The 18931-nt window shown below is 44.5% G+C and overlaps 1 protein-coding gene across 3 annotated transcripts in view; it reads left to right on the top strand.

Moving 5' to 3' along the window:
* PTPN14 (protein tyrosine phosphatase non-receptor type 14) overlaps positions 1-18931 on the top strand; it is a 175484-nt gene that overhangs the window by 70842 nt on the left and 85711 nt on the right. For all 3 annotated transcript variants that reach the window (XM_045071893.1, XM_045071894.1, XM_045071895.1), the window contains exon 3: positions 9225-9394. In XM_045071893.1, coding sequence (XP_044927828.1) covers positions 9225-9394 — 170 coding nt within the window. The remainder of the gene's footprint in view (positions 1-9224; positions 9395-18931) is intronic.

Below are 18931 nucleotides of genomic sequence, written 5' to 3'. Positions count from 1 at the left end.
AAAATCTGTCTAAAATATAGCAAAATATTTAGTCTTTATTAAGGCTTGGAAACCAGATTATGGTGGCTATTTGGCTTTACCATTAGAAATGCCCTGGAGTCTAGATGTATCCTAGACTTTATATTAGGGGCGCCTGGGTGGCTCAGTCATGAAGCATCTGCCTTTGACTCAGGTCATGATCCCGGGATCCTGGCATCGAGTCCCACTTTGGGCTCCCTGCTCAGCGGGGAGTCTGCTTCTCCCTCTCCCACTCCCCCTGCTTGTGTTCCCTCTCTCCCTGCCTTTCTGTCAAATAAATAAAATACTTTAAAAAAACAATATATAGATCAGCTTTATATTAAGAAAGGAAAATTAATTTTTGTTTAACTTTTGATCTACACTAATTATCATTTGTTTTGTCACTTTGTTTTATCATTTTAAAAAATCAATTTTTTTTTTTTTTTAAATGAGTGAGAGAGAGCATTAGAGAGGAGAAGGTCAGAGGGAGAAGCAGAGTCCCCAAGGAGCTGGGAGCCAGATACGGGACTCGATCCTGGAAGTCCGGGATCATGACCTGAGCCGAAGGCAGTTGCTCAACAAACTGAGCCATCCAGGCACCCCAAAAATCGATTTTTTAAAAAGATTGTATTTATTAGAGAGAGAGATCACAAGTAGGCAGAGAGTCAGGCAGAGAGAGGGGAAGCAGGCTCCCACTGAGCAGAGAGCCCAATGTGGGGCTTGATTCCAGGACCCTGAGATCATGACCCAAGCTGAAGGCAGAGGTTTAACCCCCTGAGCCACCCAGGCGCCCAAAATGCATTTGATTTCTTAAAGCTGTTTTGGCTTTATAGCAAAATAGAGTAGGAAAACAGAGTCCTATACATCTCCTGCCCCCCCCAGTCCCACACCCTCCCCCACACCGGAGTAGACCATATGTTACGATCAGATGAACCCACGTTAACACATCAGTAGCATCCGGCTCCGTAGTTTACGTTGGGGTTCACTCTTGGTGGTGTTCATTCGGTGGGTTTCAGCGAGTGTATAAGGACACAGATCCATGTGGCAGACTTGTCGAGAGCCATGCCTGGTCTTGAAGGGACCAGTGTGCTGCCGTTTCAGATGGCATCGAGAGGACCCAGGCCAGGCCCGAGGGAAGCGGCATGGGAGAGGGTCCCTGCTCCCAGCAGCCCTGGAGTTTAGAGATGAGGACAAACAAGGAACAAAGCAAAGGGAACAACCCATGCTGAGGTACAGAAACAGGAAAGCACATGGATTTTCAGGGACGGGCAGAGTTCATTTTGCACTGATCTGTGTCTGTGTGTGTGCGCGTGTGTGCATGCACGTGTGCGTGGAGGGGTCCCGGCAGGGAGGTAGGAGTGTAGGAAAGCAGGCAGGAATCTGCTTTAGAGTGGTTTGATGTGTGTGGCTGGGGAGTTTCAGCTGGATTCTGTTTCTGAAATGTGTCCCCAAAATAATTAAAATAACCGCCACCTTTTAACACGCCGCCTCCTGGGCTGAGCACCTTCCCCATATCCATTCACTGATCTCTCTGAACTCCATGAGGTGGCTCCCGTGGCTGTCTCTGTGGGACAGACGGAGACACCGCAGCACAGGGTGACCCGCTGGCCTTGCGGGGCTGCCTCAAGCCCGGGTGGGCAGACTCTGCCGCTCGGGTTCCCAGGCTGCCTGTGTAGCCGCAGAAAAGGAGCCGCGGCGAAATGCTTTGGGAAACACCCTCATACATGCTGTTTTTTTTTTTTTTTAAAAAAGGTATTGAACTCAGTGTTTCACCATTATCTTAGCCTCCTGTTAAATCCTCTTTGAACCGTTCGGAGAATAAAGCGCTGCGGTGAGATGTGAAGCCATCTGAGGGTTTCAGGGCAGAGCGTGGCATGAACACCTTGCATTTTAGGAAAAATACCGAACAGCAGAAAAAGAATGAGGATGGGGTGACAGGAGAGACAGAGAGCTGGCTGGGTAGACTGAACAAGAACCCTGCAAAGAAGAAATAAAATGGACGCCTTAGAAAAAAACATTTTTTAAAAATTGTTTTAAGTTCAGGGAAAAAAATTAGGTATGAATTTATGGCTAGGAACTCTTTTTTTTTTTTAGATTTTAAAGATTTTGTTTTTATTTATTTGAGAGAGAGAGAGAGAGCGAGAGCACAAAGGCAGAGGAAGAGGGAGAAGCAGCAGCTCCCCCGCTGAGCAAGGAGCCCGAGGGGAGATACCAGGAGCTGGGATCATGACCTGAGGCTGAAGGCCCCAACTGACGTGATCAGGGAGCCCAATGTGGGGACTTGATCAGGGAGCCCAATGTGGGACTTGATCCCAGGATCCTGGGATCATGACCTGAGCCGAAGGCATACACTTAACCTGCTTAAGGAACTTAATCTATTAAGGAAAAGAGACTCAGAAAATTAGAATTCTGATAATATGGTTAAAACATGTTTGGATTTATGGACGTCACCCTTTTCCTATCCTCAAATGAGATCATAGGTGGAATTCAGTGTATCAAATGGAGCTGTTCTTTGGCAGAGGGGATGGACACCTGCAACCCTGTACACCTTCCCGTACAAGCTGAAAATCACTGACCTAGGTTAAGAGAGAAATAGCTAAAACAATGTGTCTTATGTCTGACTCTCATATTTAGAAAATCAGTGCATGGAGAAGCAGCGGGGTCGAGGGCTGTGAATGTGACCGCGGACCTGAGTCTGAGCCCTTGCCTCTGCCACTCATTACCTTGGTAATCTTGGATAGTTGCTTGGCGGCTCTGGGCCTCCGTCTCCTCCTCTGTTATAGAGATGGTGAGGGTAGTAACCTCCATGAGTTTTGGGGAGGATTAAAGGAGTTTTTGTAGTGTTGCCACAGTATTATAGAGCTTGGCACAGGGGACGCTCTCAATGTGTCTCCTCTGTGAGACACCACGTGGGCTCTCCAGACTCTGCCACAACACCTCCAAAGACTGGGCTCTTACCCTTTTTTAAGTCTGCTAGTTTCACTTTTAGATGGCTTGAATTGTTAGAAACTGCGATCATACACTGAGCCAGTGTCTTTCAATTTCTTGAACAGTGATTAAGATTGAATTGTCCAATATGGTAGCCACTGGCCACATGTGGCTCCCGACCACTTGAAGTGTGACTAGGTTGAACTGAGATGTGCAGTTACTGTAATATAACACATCAGATTCCGAAAATCTAGTACAATAATAGTTAAAATAGCTCTTTAATCACTTTCATATTGGTTACATGTTGAGAGCATACTATTTTGACTATATGATTTTAAATAAAATTTATTAAAATTAATTTCACTTCTCTGTACTTTTTTAATGTAGCTATTAGAAAATTTAAAATCAAATAGGGGCATTACATTATATTTAATGCCCAAATATGGGCATTACATTATATTTACATTATATTTCATTACATTATATTAAACAGTAGTACTCTTCTAAGAAAGGCAAGGAGGCCACGTTAATAAGAATAAGGAATATTAAGAACCATATTAGAATATTAAGAATTCCAATAAAATGTAGAAATATGCTGGAATTATTTCCTTTAGGGATATTCCTGACTGTGCTTTTTTTTTTTTTTTAAGATTTTATTTATTTATTTGACAGATCACAAGCAGGCAGAGGCAGGAGGGGACAGCGGGGACAGCGGGGGTAGGGGTGCAGTAGACTCCCTGCTGAGCAGAGAGCCTGACACGGGGCTCAATCCCAGGACCCTGAGATCATGACCTGAGCCAAAGGCTGAGGCTTAACCCACGGAGCCACACAGGCGCCCCTCCTGACTCTGCTTTTAACCAAAGAATAGTAAATGGAGGAGGAATAAATACTTTCACAAAGGTACCTTCCCGGCTAAACTCTATTCAAGATAGAACCATTGCTTTATCAGGAAATTTGCTCTTGGGAATGGCGAATCCAATAACTCTTGGCCCTCTGCTATGGCTAGACTAAGAGCCCTACTAATATCCTAGTTCTCAGACTTATCCCCTTTATCTTTTGCAAATTTGTTTTCATTTTTAACTAAAAGGTGATTTGTCCCAAGCTATGGACTACAGTAGAAACGACCCACATTTTGCTGTTTTCACTAATGGCTAGAATTTGTAAAGGTACTGAATCTCAACCAGCTTAAGCTAACTTACGTTAAGGACATTTCTGGGGTTTAATTTTATGCGAATTTTGTGGGGATTGGTAACATAACGTGCCATGATGCGGATATTTAGTTCAGTGGAATACCTCATTTCCTGGCCTGGTAACAGCGGAGCTGGCTGCATCTGAGAGCCTGAGCCTCACCATATCCGTGTATGTTTGTGTTTGTACAGGACTGAAATCACACCGATCAGGAGTCCGCTGAAGAGTAGACCTCGGGGAGATCTCTGGTCTTTGAATTGTGTATTGCATTTTGTCTTTGTGAAGATTATAACGTGAGATATTGTTCGCATACTGTCAGTTCTGGGAAGCAAACTGGCAGCAGTGTCTGTTTTCTAGGCAGAGGAAGATGGCAGGTGAAATACTTTCCCGTCTTAACTTACAAGTCTTCATCTTTCTGGATATTTTGAGTGAGCCGTCCAGCCTCCCAAGAGTGATTTTTCCACCCCTGGCTGTGAGGTTTGCTTCTTGGGCCCATGTTACTCTACAATCTCTTTTCCCATACTTTCAGGAAAGATGGGCGAGGCAGAGGAAGATGGGGCGGTTATTAATTACAGACACGTCAGTTACAGAAATCCCAGACCTGCCCAGAGTAGAGGTGGAGGCACACAGGCTGTTCGCCGCCATCCTCCAAGTCCTATCCAACGGTTTATTTTCCAAAGCCTTTGGAATGAAATGGCATCAGGTGCTGTTTCTTGTGCTTCTAGTCATCTTTTGAAGCACTTTCCATGCCTCAGTGAAAGTTTTAATGCTGGTGTGTAATTCCCATCTATTTTATGTGGAGGTATACCAACTCTTTCTCAATTTACAACCAAAGTGCTGGCTATGACAGGCAACGTAATGCAAGATATTTTAAACTCTTGCTTCTGGATGATTAACTCTTCAAAATGCTTGAGATAAGATCATGGGTTTAATCCCTGGTAATTGCCAAGGCTGTATCTGTAACCCTTGCAAATAGCATCAAAGCCGTACCATTGGTCGCAAAACTGGAAAAACAAAATCCTCAAAGAATCTTTCCCTATTAATAATAGCTCACGTGGGGGATACCACCATCTCTCCAGGTAAATGAACAAATGACAAAGCCCAAACTATCTTTAAAGGCCTTCCTTCACTAGAATCTTTTTCTTGGAACTGAAGAGGGATCTTCCTTTGGTCTTAAAATGCTCACACACCAGTCTGCCCCTCAAAACTAGCATATTTTGATTGCATGCATACATTTCTGCTTCCTCCATTAAAGTGAAAAACTCCCAACCAAACAGACCGGGAAACCACTCGTATGAAAATGTCATGTCCACGTGTGTCTTTCCTCACACTGTTTCCTAGGAGTGCCTTTTTAGTCCTTGCTCTGGGAACTGGCTCTTCTGTCTTTTTCCCTCATTGCAGTGAGTTCATTGCAGAACCCAAAGCACCAGACCTGTTTTCCAAGGAAAACCAGAGAAATTAAATGGGATTTATAGCTCACCCAGAAGATCATTAGGATTGGCTGGACCTGGCTTAGGTTTGCACCTTCAGAGAGAAATAAAAGCACCTGGGGGACTTACTCGGGCGGTGGAATGGGATCCTCTGGGTCAGGGAGGAGGTGGTTTCTATTTGCAGTCACCCTACCACGGTCCCCTGAACTATGTGGCAGTGGTTAGCAGGGGAACTCAGCTTTCAGGATTCAGCGGGAGTTTTAAGTTGGCAAGTCAGTTATGAGCCAGCATGGTGTGGTCCCAGCTGGGCATCCTGATGGGATTAATGGTCCCTTGGCTAATACACAGGAGGTTGATCAGTGTACCTTGCTAGCTTCAAGGAGATGTTTGTTTCTTGTGCCTTTTCCTGGGAGCCACTGTATAGACATGGTGGCATAAACCCATGCGGGGAGAACTTTGAGACTGGATCTTTATTCTCTGTTGACTACTCCAGGGGAGGATATAACTAGAGGGAAAACGGCGGAGGTGATACGGTGGCAATGGAGGAAGTTACCTGGTGGGGATCTGGTCAATGGATTTCCTTTCCCGTGAGATAACAGAATTCAGCATCTCTAAATTAGGTTATTCTGATATCTTCCAGGTTACCTGCCTCTCTCAATTTGCCCTTGTGCCGGACACCCCATTTCTTGAGTAGTTATGTAGTATCTCATTGGACAAATGCAGATTGGGTCACTCAGATATTCTGTGTCCTCTGCAAAATACCACATTGCAGCAACAAAAACACTTTATGCCATGAATGAGGTTTTTGCAGTAGAAGTGGTTTATGTTGTGATTCACAGCTCTGTGCTCTTCATTGTGGCTCAAGACTGTTACTTTGATTTCTCTTGTACCTCATCCTCCTTTTCATCATAGACACGTGAGTGCTTGTGTCTGTGTACATGCAAGTGCGTGTGTCTGCCATGGAACATTCTTAGTGTGCTTTTGGGGGGGGGAGATCAGGTCTGATTTAATGATTGGGTGGGTTGGAGTGAGAAAGGAAAATTTAAAATACTAGCCTTGAAAGCACAGGAGTAGTAAACATTTAAAAATTTTTTGTTTTGGGAGGGGGGCAAAATTGATTGTAGAATGTGGATGCAGTGGACCTGTTCTGTTTTGAATGTTACTCATTGGAGTGCATGTTGTTGTTTGAATGAAGTATGGATCATGAAATTATGCCCCCAAATGTCAGGACTGCATTTAGTGAAAGTTAATAAATCATGGTTTGACCTGTTAAGCAATTGCAAAGCTTGTCTTCCCGTTCTCCACCCAGGCTTATGAAAGGGCTCTTTTCCAATGAAAATAACTATTACATAGCATGTAACTATTTACATATATGACCTCATTTATTCTATGCACTCACTCCTAGCCACCCGAAAGGCAGTGGCATACCCTGTGCACCATACAGGAATTTAGTAGAAGACAGAATTGCCTTGGACCCCTTTCCACACAGTTTATTAAATTAAGTACCCAGATTACCTCATTTTCAGGTTGGCTTAAGCCTATATCATAGACCCCCTAGGACAGTATCAGGGTGATAGTCCAGTGTCCCCTAACACCCGTAAGCCTCTAAATAAAATCTTAGGGGAGACACTATTTTGCGATTTATTTTTTTCTTAAACCTTTCAGGTTTTTATGTTATTTATAGGCCTTCCAGCTTCTCCTTTTGCCTGCTTTTTCTCATTTATTTTCAGATAACTTCTGTTTTCTAATTCTGTGGTTCATAGACATGCCAGGAGTGCTGGTGAAAAAGATTCTTGAGACTTGCCTGCTTTCATTTACCCATGGTGGTGATGATGGGGTGATGGTGGTAATGGTTGTGGTGGTGGTGGTGGTGATGATGATGGTGGTGGTGATGGTGGTGGTGTTGATGGTGGTGATGGTGTTGATGATGGTGGTCATGGTGGTGGTGTTGATGGTGGTGATGGTGTTGATGATGGTGGTCATGGTGGTGGTATTGATGGTGGTGATGGTGTTGATGATGGTGGTCATGGTGGTGGTCATGGTGGTGGTGGTGGTGGTGGTGGTTGTGAAAAGGTTGATGATAACAGTAGCAGTGACAGAAAGCTCCACTTTAGCTCCACTGCTGAAGTAGTTATTAACGTGTGCTGTGCGCACAGTTCAAGACATGATCTCATTTATGGCCCTCACAGCCTGTGGGCGATGGCTGTACGCATTATCCCCACCTTACAGATGAGAAAGTTTTGACACTCTGGAGGCTCAGCAACTTGTATGGAGTTATTAAGATAGTGAGTGCAAACGCCGTGAGAGGAATGGACTTCACAGCCTGTTTTCCTTCTGTCCAGCCACATTTCATTTCCTCTACATCATCCATCGCATTGGAACAACTAACAGACTCCCTTAAAGCTGGAAAGTGAATGGTAGGGTCAGAATTCAATCAAGCATTTGGTCCAAGCTGATGGAAATCGAACCTTGGCTCTGTTTGCTGGCATTCTGTTGCTCCAGAAATGCATTGATTCCTCCTGTGAACTTGCCCTTTAGAACCTCGTGGAGTTAAGTTGATGAAGTCCTTGTTCTCCTCTGAAGGCACGTGCATTTGCAAATATTCTGTAGAGTATGTGGGTCCTTTAAGCAAGGACATGTCTGGGTTTCTAGTGAAGTCAGAGTCAAAACTTTTATTACAGATTTTGGTAGGGTTGTGGCAAGGATTGATCTGTGGTCTTGTTGAGGAGACTGCCAGCTGCGGTGGGAACATCGGCACAAGAATGCCTTTGGAAATTAAACATTGCAATGAAAACATTCTTTTGAAGGCAGATTTCCAGGTGTGCTGTAAACCATTCTAAGCTGTAATTGAAATATAAAAGAATATTTCAAAAGCAGTGATCTATTTTTTGGTGATTGTTGTGCTAATCCTGAAATCCTAGCATGAATTAATGTAAAGACAGGATTGGATGCATAAAAGTACCCGTTTTAATCATTTAGCACATTGTTCAAAACTAAACTGGTTGAGGCTTCACGTCTAAGGGTGAAAATCTCACTTTCATCTATCAAATCCCACCATAATCTGCCAAGAACAGCCACCAGGGGCTCCTGTGGCAGCTGTGAAGACATCCTTCTATTCTCAAAGCTTGATGTCGGGGAGAGATTTGCTGCAGTTCATGTATAATGAAGTGGGAGAGGCTGATGTTTTTCAAAGTACTTCATAAAACTCAAAACGAGTGAATCCGTTTTCTGTTAAACTCTGGAACTGGTGTGTGGAACTAGCCTACAGTGTGGAAGCCTTCAGCTGGCAGGTTTTGTCTTAGGAGTTGAGTAATAAGTTACTTTGCAGCAGGTGCAAGAAATGTGTTTGCCTTTGCCAGCATGTTCCCCGTGAGACAGTGAGGCGCTCAGAAGGCATGGGAAAGTCAGCTTTGGGAGCCGAGGAGAAAAGCCAACATTTGCCCCCACCCTGCCCCCACCTCCTTACCAAACACAGGAGCACCGGTACCTACGTGGTCCAGCGGTAACCGTGGGTACGATACTCAGCGTAGACCACGTGCGAGTGCTTTCTTGAGCTTGCCCCAAAGTTAGAAAGTCAAAGCTGGATCCTCATGTGTGAGCTGGGAGACCAAATGTTACACGAGGTGCTGGAGTCTTGCCCCCCACAAGCCGAAACTGATGCTGTTTTACCCTTTTATCTAGACGCACTACTTTGGCCTTTGGTTTCTCAGCAAGAGCCAGCAAGCACGATGGGTGGAGCTGGAGAAACCTCTGAAGAAACATCTGGACAAATTTGCTAATGAGCCTCTGCTTTTCTTCGGAGTCATGTTCTATGTGCCAAATGTGTCATGGCTGCAGCAAGAGGCCACAAGGTAGGTGCATTTCTTCCTGAGTTCCGTGTAAGGGTGTGGATTAACCGCGGGGCTTCAGACGAAGTCGATGAGCAGGTTGATGGAGGGGTGTGTAGGTGTGCAGTGGGGAGGAGTGGGGAGCTGTTGGGGATTGTTTACCGGTTGCCTTGCAGCTTTAGAATTGTGGTTTGAATCCGTGATGCTCATAACCCCAGTCGGTCCCCGTGATGCTAATAAGGTAGCACGGATCCTGAGGCTGAATGAGGTTGAATGTGGTGTCCAGCCATGGAGAAGCATCCGTTGGAGACTGTGGGTAGAATCAATGTGCCAGGATCTCGTAAAGAATTAACCACCTTGTACTTGTTTGGTCTGTCCTTTCCCTTAAAATGCTCCCAAGCAAAAGGTAGCAACAGATTTTAGATTTGAGAAGGTATTGACGATGGGAGCAGAGGTGAGGAGGATGTTGAGAGGGCGAGAGTTTTGCTTGTCCTTGGTCACAGAAGGGACAGGAAGCCACTGGTAGAGAGGAGACCTGGAATCGGGCCTCTGCTCCTGCTCCTGGGCTGTCTTCCCTCAAAGAAACCACCTGCTGTCCTTGAAGTGGCACTTTTCCCTCATCTGTAAAGTGAGGGATTTCCTGTGTTTCTCAAGTTCTGCTAAGTGTGCAGTTCCATGAATGAAACAGTTGGTGCTGGCTGGTGTTAGTACAGTTAGTACAAGGTCAGAGTTTTCCATTAAAATATGCAGAGGGGTCATATCTCATCAAACGGTTCTTTCTGTAATAAAGGAAATTGAATGAACCTTTTCTTTCTCACCTTTTACTTGGATGATGGCATTCGGAGTACTTGGGAAGCAATGCTAGTGACATCCTGAGAAGGAAGAAACAGTCTCGACTACTGCACGTGTTTCTTAGATTTCACACTTTTAAGACAAGGAGGCACTTAAAATTTTTATATACATTTTATGGTGATAGGTGGCATCTTCTTTTTTTTTTTTAATCAAAACCTACTATTAACTAGGAGCTCTTTCTGTCAGCAGAGGCCATGAAATAGCTCACAGCCTCATCCAGAAACCTGTGTTCAGTCTCCCAAGTATCATTTGTTTGGGTGGACGCCGTGCACCATTTTCAAGTTTGTTCACTTACGTGGGTTCCTTCCCGGGCAGGAAGTTATTAACTCCTCAGAATGGGACCATATTCCCTGGCTCCTGACTCCTCCTTCAGTACCTCACGCAGGGTCGGGAGGACGGCGTTAGCCTCAGACTAGGAAATGCACGGCGGTAGGTAACGAGGATGAAACCCGGCCTGTGAGTTCACACATCTGGGGCAAAGTTCAGTCTGTAAGAAAACAACGAAGTGTTGCTGCTCTGGACAGGGTCCAGAACATTCTTCCGTAAGGACTGTCATTGAGGAAGAGCTGCTGAAGTGACTGTGAGGGACTCAGCAGTGGTGATATATGAAGCCAAAATACGTTGGTTAAGCTTAGAAAAATGAAGACCTGCAAGAGTGCCATAGCTGCCTCTGGAAATTGGAAGATGCTTGTGGGAAGGGAATTCTGTTAGCGCTGCAGCACAAAATTTGGGCCCATAATAAGTGACGTACAAGGAGTTGAAAGACTTTGGTTATTTGACTCCACACAGGAATGCTCTTTCTGATAATTTAAGCCAAAAAAGGTGGAACAAACAGACTTACAAAAGGGTGAGTGCCCTGTTTTCAGTGGGGTGGCACTGACTGGACAGACAGGGTGGTGGTATCTTGTAGAGTAGACCCCCACATTGCGTAAGGTGTTGGACAAGATTGGTGGTTCTCAAGGAGACCAGGGCCTGCTCTATCACGATGACCTGCAGCATTTCCTATAAATGTGGTTCTAGGCTGGTAACAGAAGTCTGAATCGGGATGTCTGGGGCTAGGGATCGGGAGAATATATGGATTAAAATAAACAATATTCTCAGGTGGTTCTGATATTCATCCAGACTCGGTAATTAACAAATTAGTTACCTCTCGTTACAGTTTTAGATTTTCCTGGTAAGTAGACTTCATGCCACATTATTTGACTGTCAGTGTTTGCATTCACAGGCTGACACAGAAAGTGTTTAAATCTGAAAATCTGACATACAGAGTAAGAATTAGGATGGTAGGGGTTGTTGAGACTGGAGATCAGGAAGGAATTCTTTTTCCTTAGAATATTCTTTTTGCTCACTTGGTTTGGTTCATTTCAAATGAGTTTCGATAAGGAGTGAACGAGATCTTTTCCAACCCAGGATTTTGAAGCAAACTCTGTTATTGGCTGAGCTGATCAACTAACAAAGAAAATAAAACTTGAAGGATATTTTTAGACTTAAACTCGGAACTAAACTGTATAGATGAGAAGCACATCCCTGTCTTTATGGTAGAGGATGTTTAAAGCGAGGACCTAGGTTTGCATGACGACTTGTGGGATTTTGTTTGGTTGGGTTTTTTCCCCAGCATTGCAGAAATTTTTGTTGTTCCAAGGGACCCACTAGAATGTGCCAAGGGATGTCAGAGCAAGTGAAAGACTTTAGCTGGGGCAATGAGGAAATAAGAGAGAAGTTGTTAAGTACAGAAAGGAAAATTGATGGAGAAAGGAGAGAGAGAAAAGGGCATAACCTTGGGAAGTGACGCAGGTGTGATTCAGGAGACATATCCTGGGCTGTGGGCGTTCGGACTAGATAAGAGCAACAAAGGAGACCTGGCTTGGCTATAATACCATTTAAAAATGCTCAGGGTTCCTGGGTTTTGTGTTAGACACCAACGAATGAGCCAAACTCAGGGTGAAGACGGCTACTCATGGTCATTAGGAGCTGGGAATCAGAGCCTTCTTGGGAGGTTTTAGAAGCCTGGGGATCTGAACTGGATACTGAAACCATCCTCCAGGCAGAGCAGCCAAGGAAGAAGCGGTGGTGGTGGTAGGGCAGCATTCCAGAGGAATGTTTCACAGAAGGCCCGGACAACGCTCCTTAGGAGCAGCTAGTGACTAACTCTTCAGCCATTCGCTGCTCTCCCCGTCACCAGACATCTCAGGTGGAGCTGTGCCTTGGCATCTGGAGAGCACCTGGGACCCGCCACTCAGACGGTGGAACAGTTAGTCTTTGTGATGCCCCGCAGAGTAAGATATTTGCATAGATTAGAAATGGGAGTCTGTCTTTCATTGTGGGCAGCCCGTTGGAGGAGGCAGCCATTCAACCATCTGTGCTTAAAAAATAAGCCTTTGTCTGAAGCCAACCAAACTTGTTTTCACCCAACACATGTTTGCAAGGGTTTGGCCACTTCTATTTGAGAATAAAACAGGTTCTATAGCATTAGTAGGGCCCAGCCGTTTCTGCTTTCTGAATAAGGGCAAAGAGTTTAGAATGAGTACTCTGGTTGCTTTGGGGGGATGTAGGTGAACCCACATATATGAAGACCCATGGTAGTGGAAGGAGGACGTATCCTGGGGCACCTGGGTGGCTCAGTCTGTTAAAGCCTCTGCCTTTGGCTCAGGTCATGATCTCAGGGTCCTGGGATCGAGCCCCGCATCCGGCTCTCTGCTCGGCAGGGAGCCCGCTTCCCTTCTCTCTGCCTGCCTCTCTGTCTACTTGTGATCTCTGTCTGTCAAATAAATAAATAAGTAATCTAAAAAAAAAAAAAAAGTTGTATATTCCATCTCTTGTCCCTAGACAATACCACCCTTGAAAACTTGCAGGTTAATAGACTACTAGGAACAACACAACAAAAATTTGAGAATGATCTTGATTGTAAACTATCTCAGAGAGTGATTAACTTTATTAAAGTTATCAGGGACAGATTTTTTAGATTAGAAAATTGAAAATGATCACATCCAGACTTTTTAAAATTAGAACATTGAGAAGCTCTGCTTTTTTTTTTTTTTTTTACATTAATTTTGACATACTGTGTTTCATCTCATCTCCCGGATATGATTTTTGAAGAGCAAATCTCCTCATAAGAGAAGGACATCTTCCAAGATGCTGTGATCGAGTTGGAGAAGAAATGGACAATTCAGGCCCTCCCTTTAGGTGATAATTGAACAAGAAGATGAAAGAGATCAAAAGGAGACACACATAGGAGTCCACATAGAAGGGGGAAAAAATCTCTTGATATTCCTACAGAAGTGTGAAAAAGCTGAGACAAAGAACACAGTCGTAGACAGATGGAAAATGAGTCATGAAACCATAGGAATTACAGAGATTAAGACCAGGGTTTGTTAACCCCACTGCAAACTAAGATGCATTACCTTGGGGCTTTGAAAATGTCAGTTTTCCCACTTTGGTTAAAATGACTCAAGGGCTCGGACCACCATAATTTTTTCCATGTTGCTTTGTCTCTCCAGCTCCTTTCTGCTGGCTTCTCTGTTCAGCAGAGGGACTCTTGCTAGCGGTTCCCTTTTCCCCATTCTGTTCTCCTCCTGACTCAAAGGAAAGATTTTTGTAATGTGTTTTAATGATTTGCATAGCAACGGGCTCCGTATAAACACGAGGTTTTCAGATTTTTCTGGACACAGAAAGAGAAAAGATGGTTGGTGAGAGGTGGAGAAACCCTCCGTCAAACAGAAGGATCCTTAATAACAGCGAGGGGAAGCCAGAAAGCTGCTGGCTGAGGTGACTGCTTTTAGTTTAGGGCTGGGGGTTTTCCAAGTCTTTCTGCAGTAAGGAAGTACCTATTTAGTGCTTTTAGTACTAAAGAGAACACTTCGAAGAGAGTAGTTTTTTGCAGGGCGCATCGAGATTTCACAGCGTAAGCTACTGGTGGTATGCCACAGTTTCTAAAATTTAAATTCCTGGACATTTTCCTTTTACCGAAACACGTCTGTCTTTGTAACACTCCCTGGTGAATGGTGCTTTTGCACGGTGCCAAGGAACTTCTGCTTGTCCTAATGAAGTCAGGTAGCCTTTCCTTCCTACCCAGGACAGGTCTGTGGCCTGCCGGTTCAGGGGGTGCTATCTGCTGTCCTAGAGGCAAGTGCTATATGGAAGCAGAGCCCCCGCTCTCACCAGCACAGTCACTCCCCTTGCCAAGGACAATCTTAGCACATCTGGTACATCTGGCGGCCTCTCCATGGCTGTGGACCCTGTTCCAAGCTCCCTTGGTCGAGTGGGTGCTGCCTCTGTTTTCTGCACTTCTCGGCCTCCGTGGGTCTCCCTCCTTTTCAGACTCACAGTTCTTCCGTCTCCCTCCATCTTCTCTCAAGTTCTAGACCAGGGGGCTGAATTCTAGCCTGTCAGTTACACCTGCCAGTTACTGTTATCAGAAGGACTTAAAAAGTACTTCATCTCTGCTTGGGCCCGGGTAGGGTTCTAGGTTGAATGAAGTTCCTGTCTGGGAAACACTTATGGGACAGGGTGTCATTTCACTAACTGGGAATAAATGCCCACACTGGAAACCGCACCGTTTAGGTTTCATAAGGGGGGGGGGGGGTGGGTGGTGGTGCATTTTTTCGTGATGGTGAGTGACAGGGGAGTGAGGTTATTACATGTGCAGACTGTGATGGGGACCCACGGCGTATGGATGGCAAAGCCAGGTTAGATGAATCTTTATGTCCCCGAGAAGGCCGGAATGGTGTTTTCGGTTTTGTGCTGTTGTTGTTTTCTGTTTTGTTTTTAAACTAGGTTTCAGGAAGTAGTTCCAGTGACCTTACAGAAGCTTTCTTCACCTCCCCTTTCTCGTAAATACGGATGCTTTCCGGGGTAGGCTCTTGCAACGTGCCTTGAGTGCTATTGTAAACAAGTCAGCCTTCAACCAATGTTTAAAGTGTCTCTTTTAAAAGCTCTAATTATGGTAATGTTTCCATTTCCTTTACAACACCATTTATTTTGTTCCTCCGGTTCTTTGAGTTCTTTTATTATTTTGAAATGTCATTTTAATGGCTATTTAAAGTTTACCCGTGGGCTGGGAAATAGGGACTCCCTTCAACTCAGACTTAAGATTCCGTGTGAGTCCCCTGTAGATAATATAATTTGCTGAGAAAGGCAGATCTTCCTCCGGCCAGCTCCAGCTGGTGAATGGAGACTTGTTTTCTCTCTCTCTCTCTCTCTCTCTCTCTCTCACTGTCTGTTGATGGTGGAGAATGGGGTTGTTTCTGCCAGATATTTTAGATATTTTAAGATGCCGTTGTTCCTGGGATTTAATCTTGAACGTTATTCTATGTGGGTGATGTATTGTTTGATGAGAGGAGAGAAAAATGCCTCTAAAGAATAGAGCGGTCTCCAAGGGAAGAACTGCTCCCCAAAAGAGGATTACTTGATGAAAATGTTAGTTGCCAATTGCGTTATTCTGCATTTCTGCCGAGAGGAAGCACCTGTTCTGTGTCAGTCATTTTGCTCGTCGGAGGGCGTGTAAGAACCCATACATCTTCACGATTCCCCCCTCTTCTGCAAAGAGCTGGGTCTCCAAGCAGTTTTTAGTTCATTTCCATGTATGTGATTTATTGCTGTTAGAGTTCGTCCTTGAAGCTAACACTGCTGACCCTGCTTGCTTCCTGGGGAAGGCCTTCTCGCTGTTTCAGAGAAACCCCGAGAGCCTGGCAGGTGTCTTGCCCAGGCCAGCTTCATGGGTGTGTAACCCAGGGGGTGGGTTGCACGGCTCTGAGCTCAGAAAGGCCCTGTGCTTGGGTTCAAGCTCTGCTGTGGCCCTCTTGAAATTCTTAATAATTTTTGAACCACGGACTCTGCATTTTTATTTTTCACTGCACTCTCTGAATTATGTTGCCAGTCCAGCCTGGGAGAGCCTCCTACTTCTAGCTCTGTTCATTCTCTTCTTTTTGTTTTGATGTTACCTTAGGATTTGTTCTCAGTAATGGGTGGATCTGCGTCTACTGTTATGGACGTGATCAAAGAGAAAAAGTAAAAAAAAAAAAAAAACTCTCGTGGAACAAAAATAATACGTTCACTATCTATGCAAATACGAAAATACAAACGTAGCCCTGGTAACCATTTCTGCTCCTGGACCTGACTCACGGGAAAATCCTGCACAGTCCGGGAGCTGTTATAAAATCAATTTAATTTCCTTTAGGGAAGCTGATTGATTAGTATATCTCCTTCCTCATCTAGGATTTCTTCATATTTTACTGTGAAGATGACTCTGCAAAGTTTATAGGTTTCTTAATTAAATCAAGGGCACCCCTTAGCCCCTACTTAATTGTTGGTCTTCCGAATGCATGAGGGGTTGCCTGCTTGCCCCACTCCCTAACCTGCCTGTTCCAGGAAAAAGATACAGTTTGCAAGACATGCGGGAAGTTGTTAGCTATTTAGGCAACCTACTGCCATTAGAACAAAGTATAGGCAGATAAAGTAGAGTTAACCCTTACACATAATCTTTGTGGCTTTTTAAAAAATTCTTTCCCTTTAAGGAAGAGAAAAACAAATAGTAGTAAAAATTCAGTATATTCTAATAATATCACTTGACAATATTATTCATTGTAGGTGTCCTGTAATGCATGGAAAAATGAAATTTTAAAAAAGATTTTGTTTATTTATATGACAGAGAGAGACACAGCGAGAGAGGGTGCACAAGCAGAGGAGTGGGAAAGAGAGAAGCAGGCTTCCCGCCGAGCAGGGAGCCCAATGTGGGGCTCAGTCCCAGGACCCTGGGATCAGGACCTGAGCCGAAGGCAGACGCTTAATGACTGAGCCACCCAGGTGCCCTGAGATTTTTTTTTTTTTTTTTTGAGATTTTATTTATTTGAGAGAGAGAGAAAAAACAGCAGCTGGGGAAAGAGAAGGGAGAGGGAGAAGGAGGCTCAGGCTCAACCCCAGGACCCCAGGATCATGACCTGAGCTGAAGGCAGACACTTAACTGACTGAACCACCCAGGGGCCCCGAAAAATAAGATTTTCAAAAGGAAATACATTGGAAGCATCATTCATAATTCAAAAGAAGCTGACATCTGATTTTTACCCTTTGTAAAGCAAGATATACTCATGTATGTCTTAATCGTGAGTAAAGCAGAGTTTCCCCAAAACAGATGAAATAATATACCTTGAAAAGCCTTTGCTTTTAAAGTGTTAAAATGATCTCATCTGTAATCCTATAGTTAATGTGTGTTTGTCAGTATTTGATGATCTATCCTGAACTTTTCAAAAGGAAACAAGTATCGTGTTCCTATTAAGCCCTTTTGAAAATAACTTAATTTCTTAAGCAAGGGTCATATTTGCAGTCTTTGTGTATTTCTTGCTTTCCAAAGATAAATGTATTTGCTTGTCATTCGCTCAGTCAATTCCAAATAGTTCTTTATCAGAGTGACATTGCAGAAGACTGAGAAAGATTCCACATTTGACCCAGGGACTATCAAAGATTTGGAATCGAGCATGAACTCAAATTTTAGCATATTCTATTTTTTCAGAAGCCGAGTAGAACGTGCTGATCCCACACAGCAGTGTTTACCTTCAGCCGGGGGGGGGTTGGAGAGAGGGGAAAACAAACAGAAGCTATGGGAAGAGGTGTTCGGTCATGCCAAAGCATGCCAGCTACGTTCTATGAAATTTTAAAGACATCCACTTCCTTATGAAGGATTCTTCGGATTTGTAGGGGTATCATTATAATGGGTGGGATCACCAGTGGTGTGGTAGTTTGAAAATGGGTTTTTGAAAATCTTGGGAGGAGAGGGAAACACAGGGGGTAGAGGTTTTAGAATCCTTTGCTCTACCTTTTTCCTGGACTCTCCGGGCTGGGACCTTAGGTTGGGGTCGAATGGGTGTGGAGGAGGGGAAGGAAGAGAGAGATGTCATGTTTTCACACGTGACAGAGACCCACAGGCCCGAGCAGCAGCAGGATCTGGAAAGCACAGAAGCCTTCATGGTGCCTTATGGTAGAGCTGTTGTCTGAGCCCATCCTTGGCTTCCAGACCTCCTCTGTGGGCTTCTGTGCAAGAATGTAGTTCGCATTCCATGACATGATACAGTTTCATAGTAGTAATAACAACGCTGGCCAGCATTTGTGTGTGAGGTGCTGTGCTAAGTATCTTCAGCCATAATCTTTTTTTCAGTCCTCTCCAGAACCTAGGAATTGGCGCTATTATTATCCTCTGAAAAAGGATTGTTTCCTAACAGAAGTTTTCTTACTAATAAGTAGAGATGTCATCCCTCAAATAAGCTTTGATGTTCCATTGCCCGCCAAGTACATCTGTCCATATGTCCCCGTACTCCCCAGAATAACGGGGTTTAATTTTTTACTGGAAGTGTCAAAAAAGAATTCCAGACAGCTGACACTCCTATGGTGAGAGGTGGTAAGCTGCTGCCGTTTGGGTGGATTCTGGTCTCCCAGTAGGTTTTGTTTCACCTGGACCATTTTCTAAAAAATTGAATTTGGATGCCTTACATGTAGGCACGCACTCTGTAGTTTGTCCTGTGTCCCGCCCTGCCCACAGTGTTACGGTGGACATTCACTCCTTCCTGTGACCTGACGGGTCCTGTAGGCATTCAGACTGTGGCCACTGTCCGTGTAACGTGAAGGACTTCTTAGTATTGGGTCAACGCATACCTTTTCATTGGCCCAGTTGGCTTTATGCCACTCGGCGTCTCACCGTCTAAATCCTTTGGCTACCTCCGG

Source organism: Mustela putorius, unplaced genomic scaffold, assembly GCF_011764305.1.
Source record: "Mustela putorius furo isolate JIRA1106 unplaced genomic scaffold, ASM1176430v1.1 tig00003993_pilon_pilon_pilon, whole genome shotgun sequence".
In the NCBI taxonomy this organism is placed as follows: Eukaryota; Metazoa; Chordata; class Mammalia; order Carnivora; family Mustelidae; genus Mustela; species Mustela putorius.
This window is presented reverse-complemented; position numbering and strand designations above follow the sequence as displayed.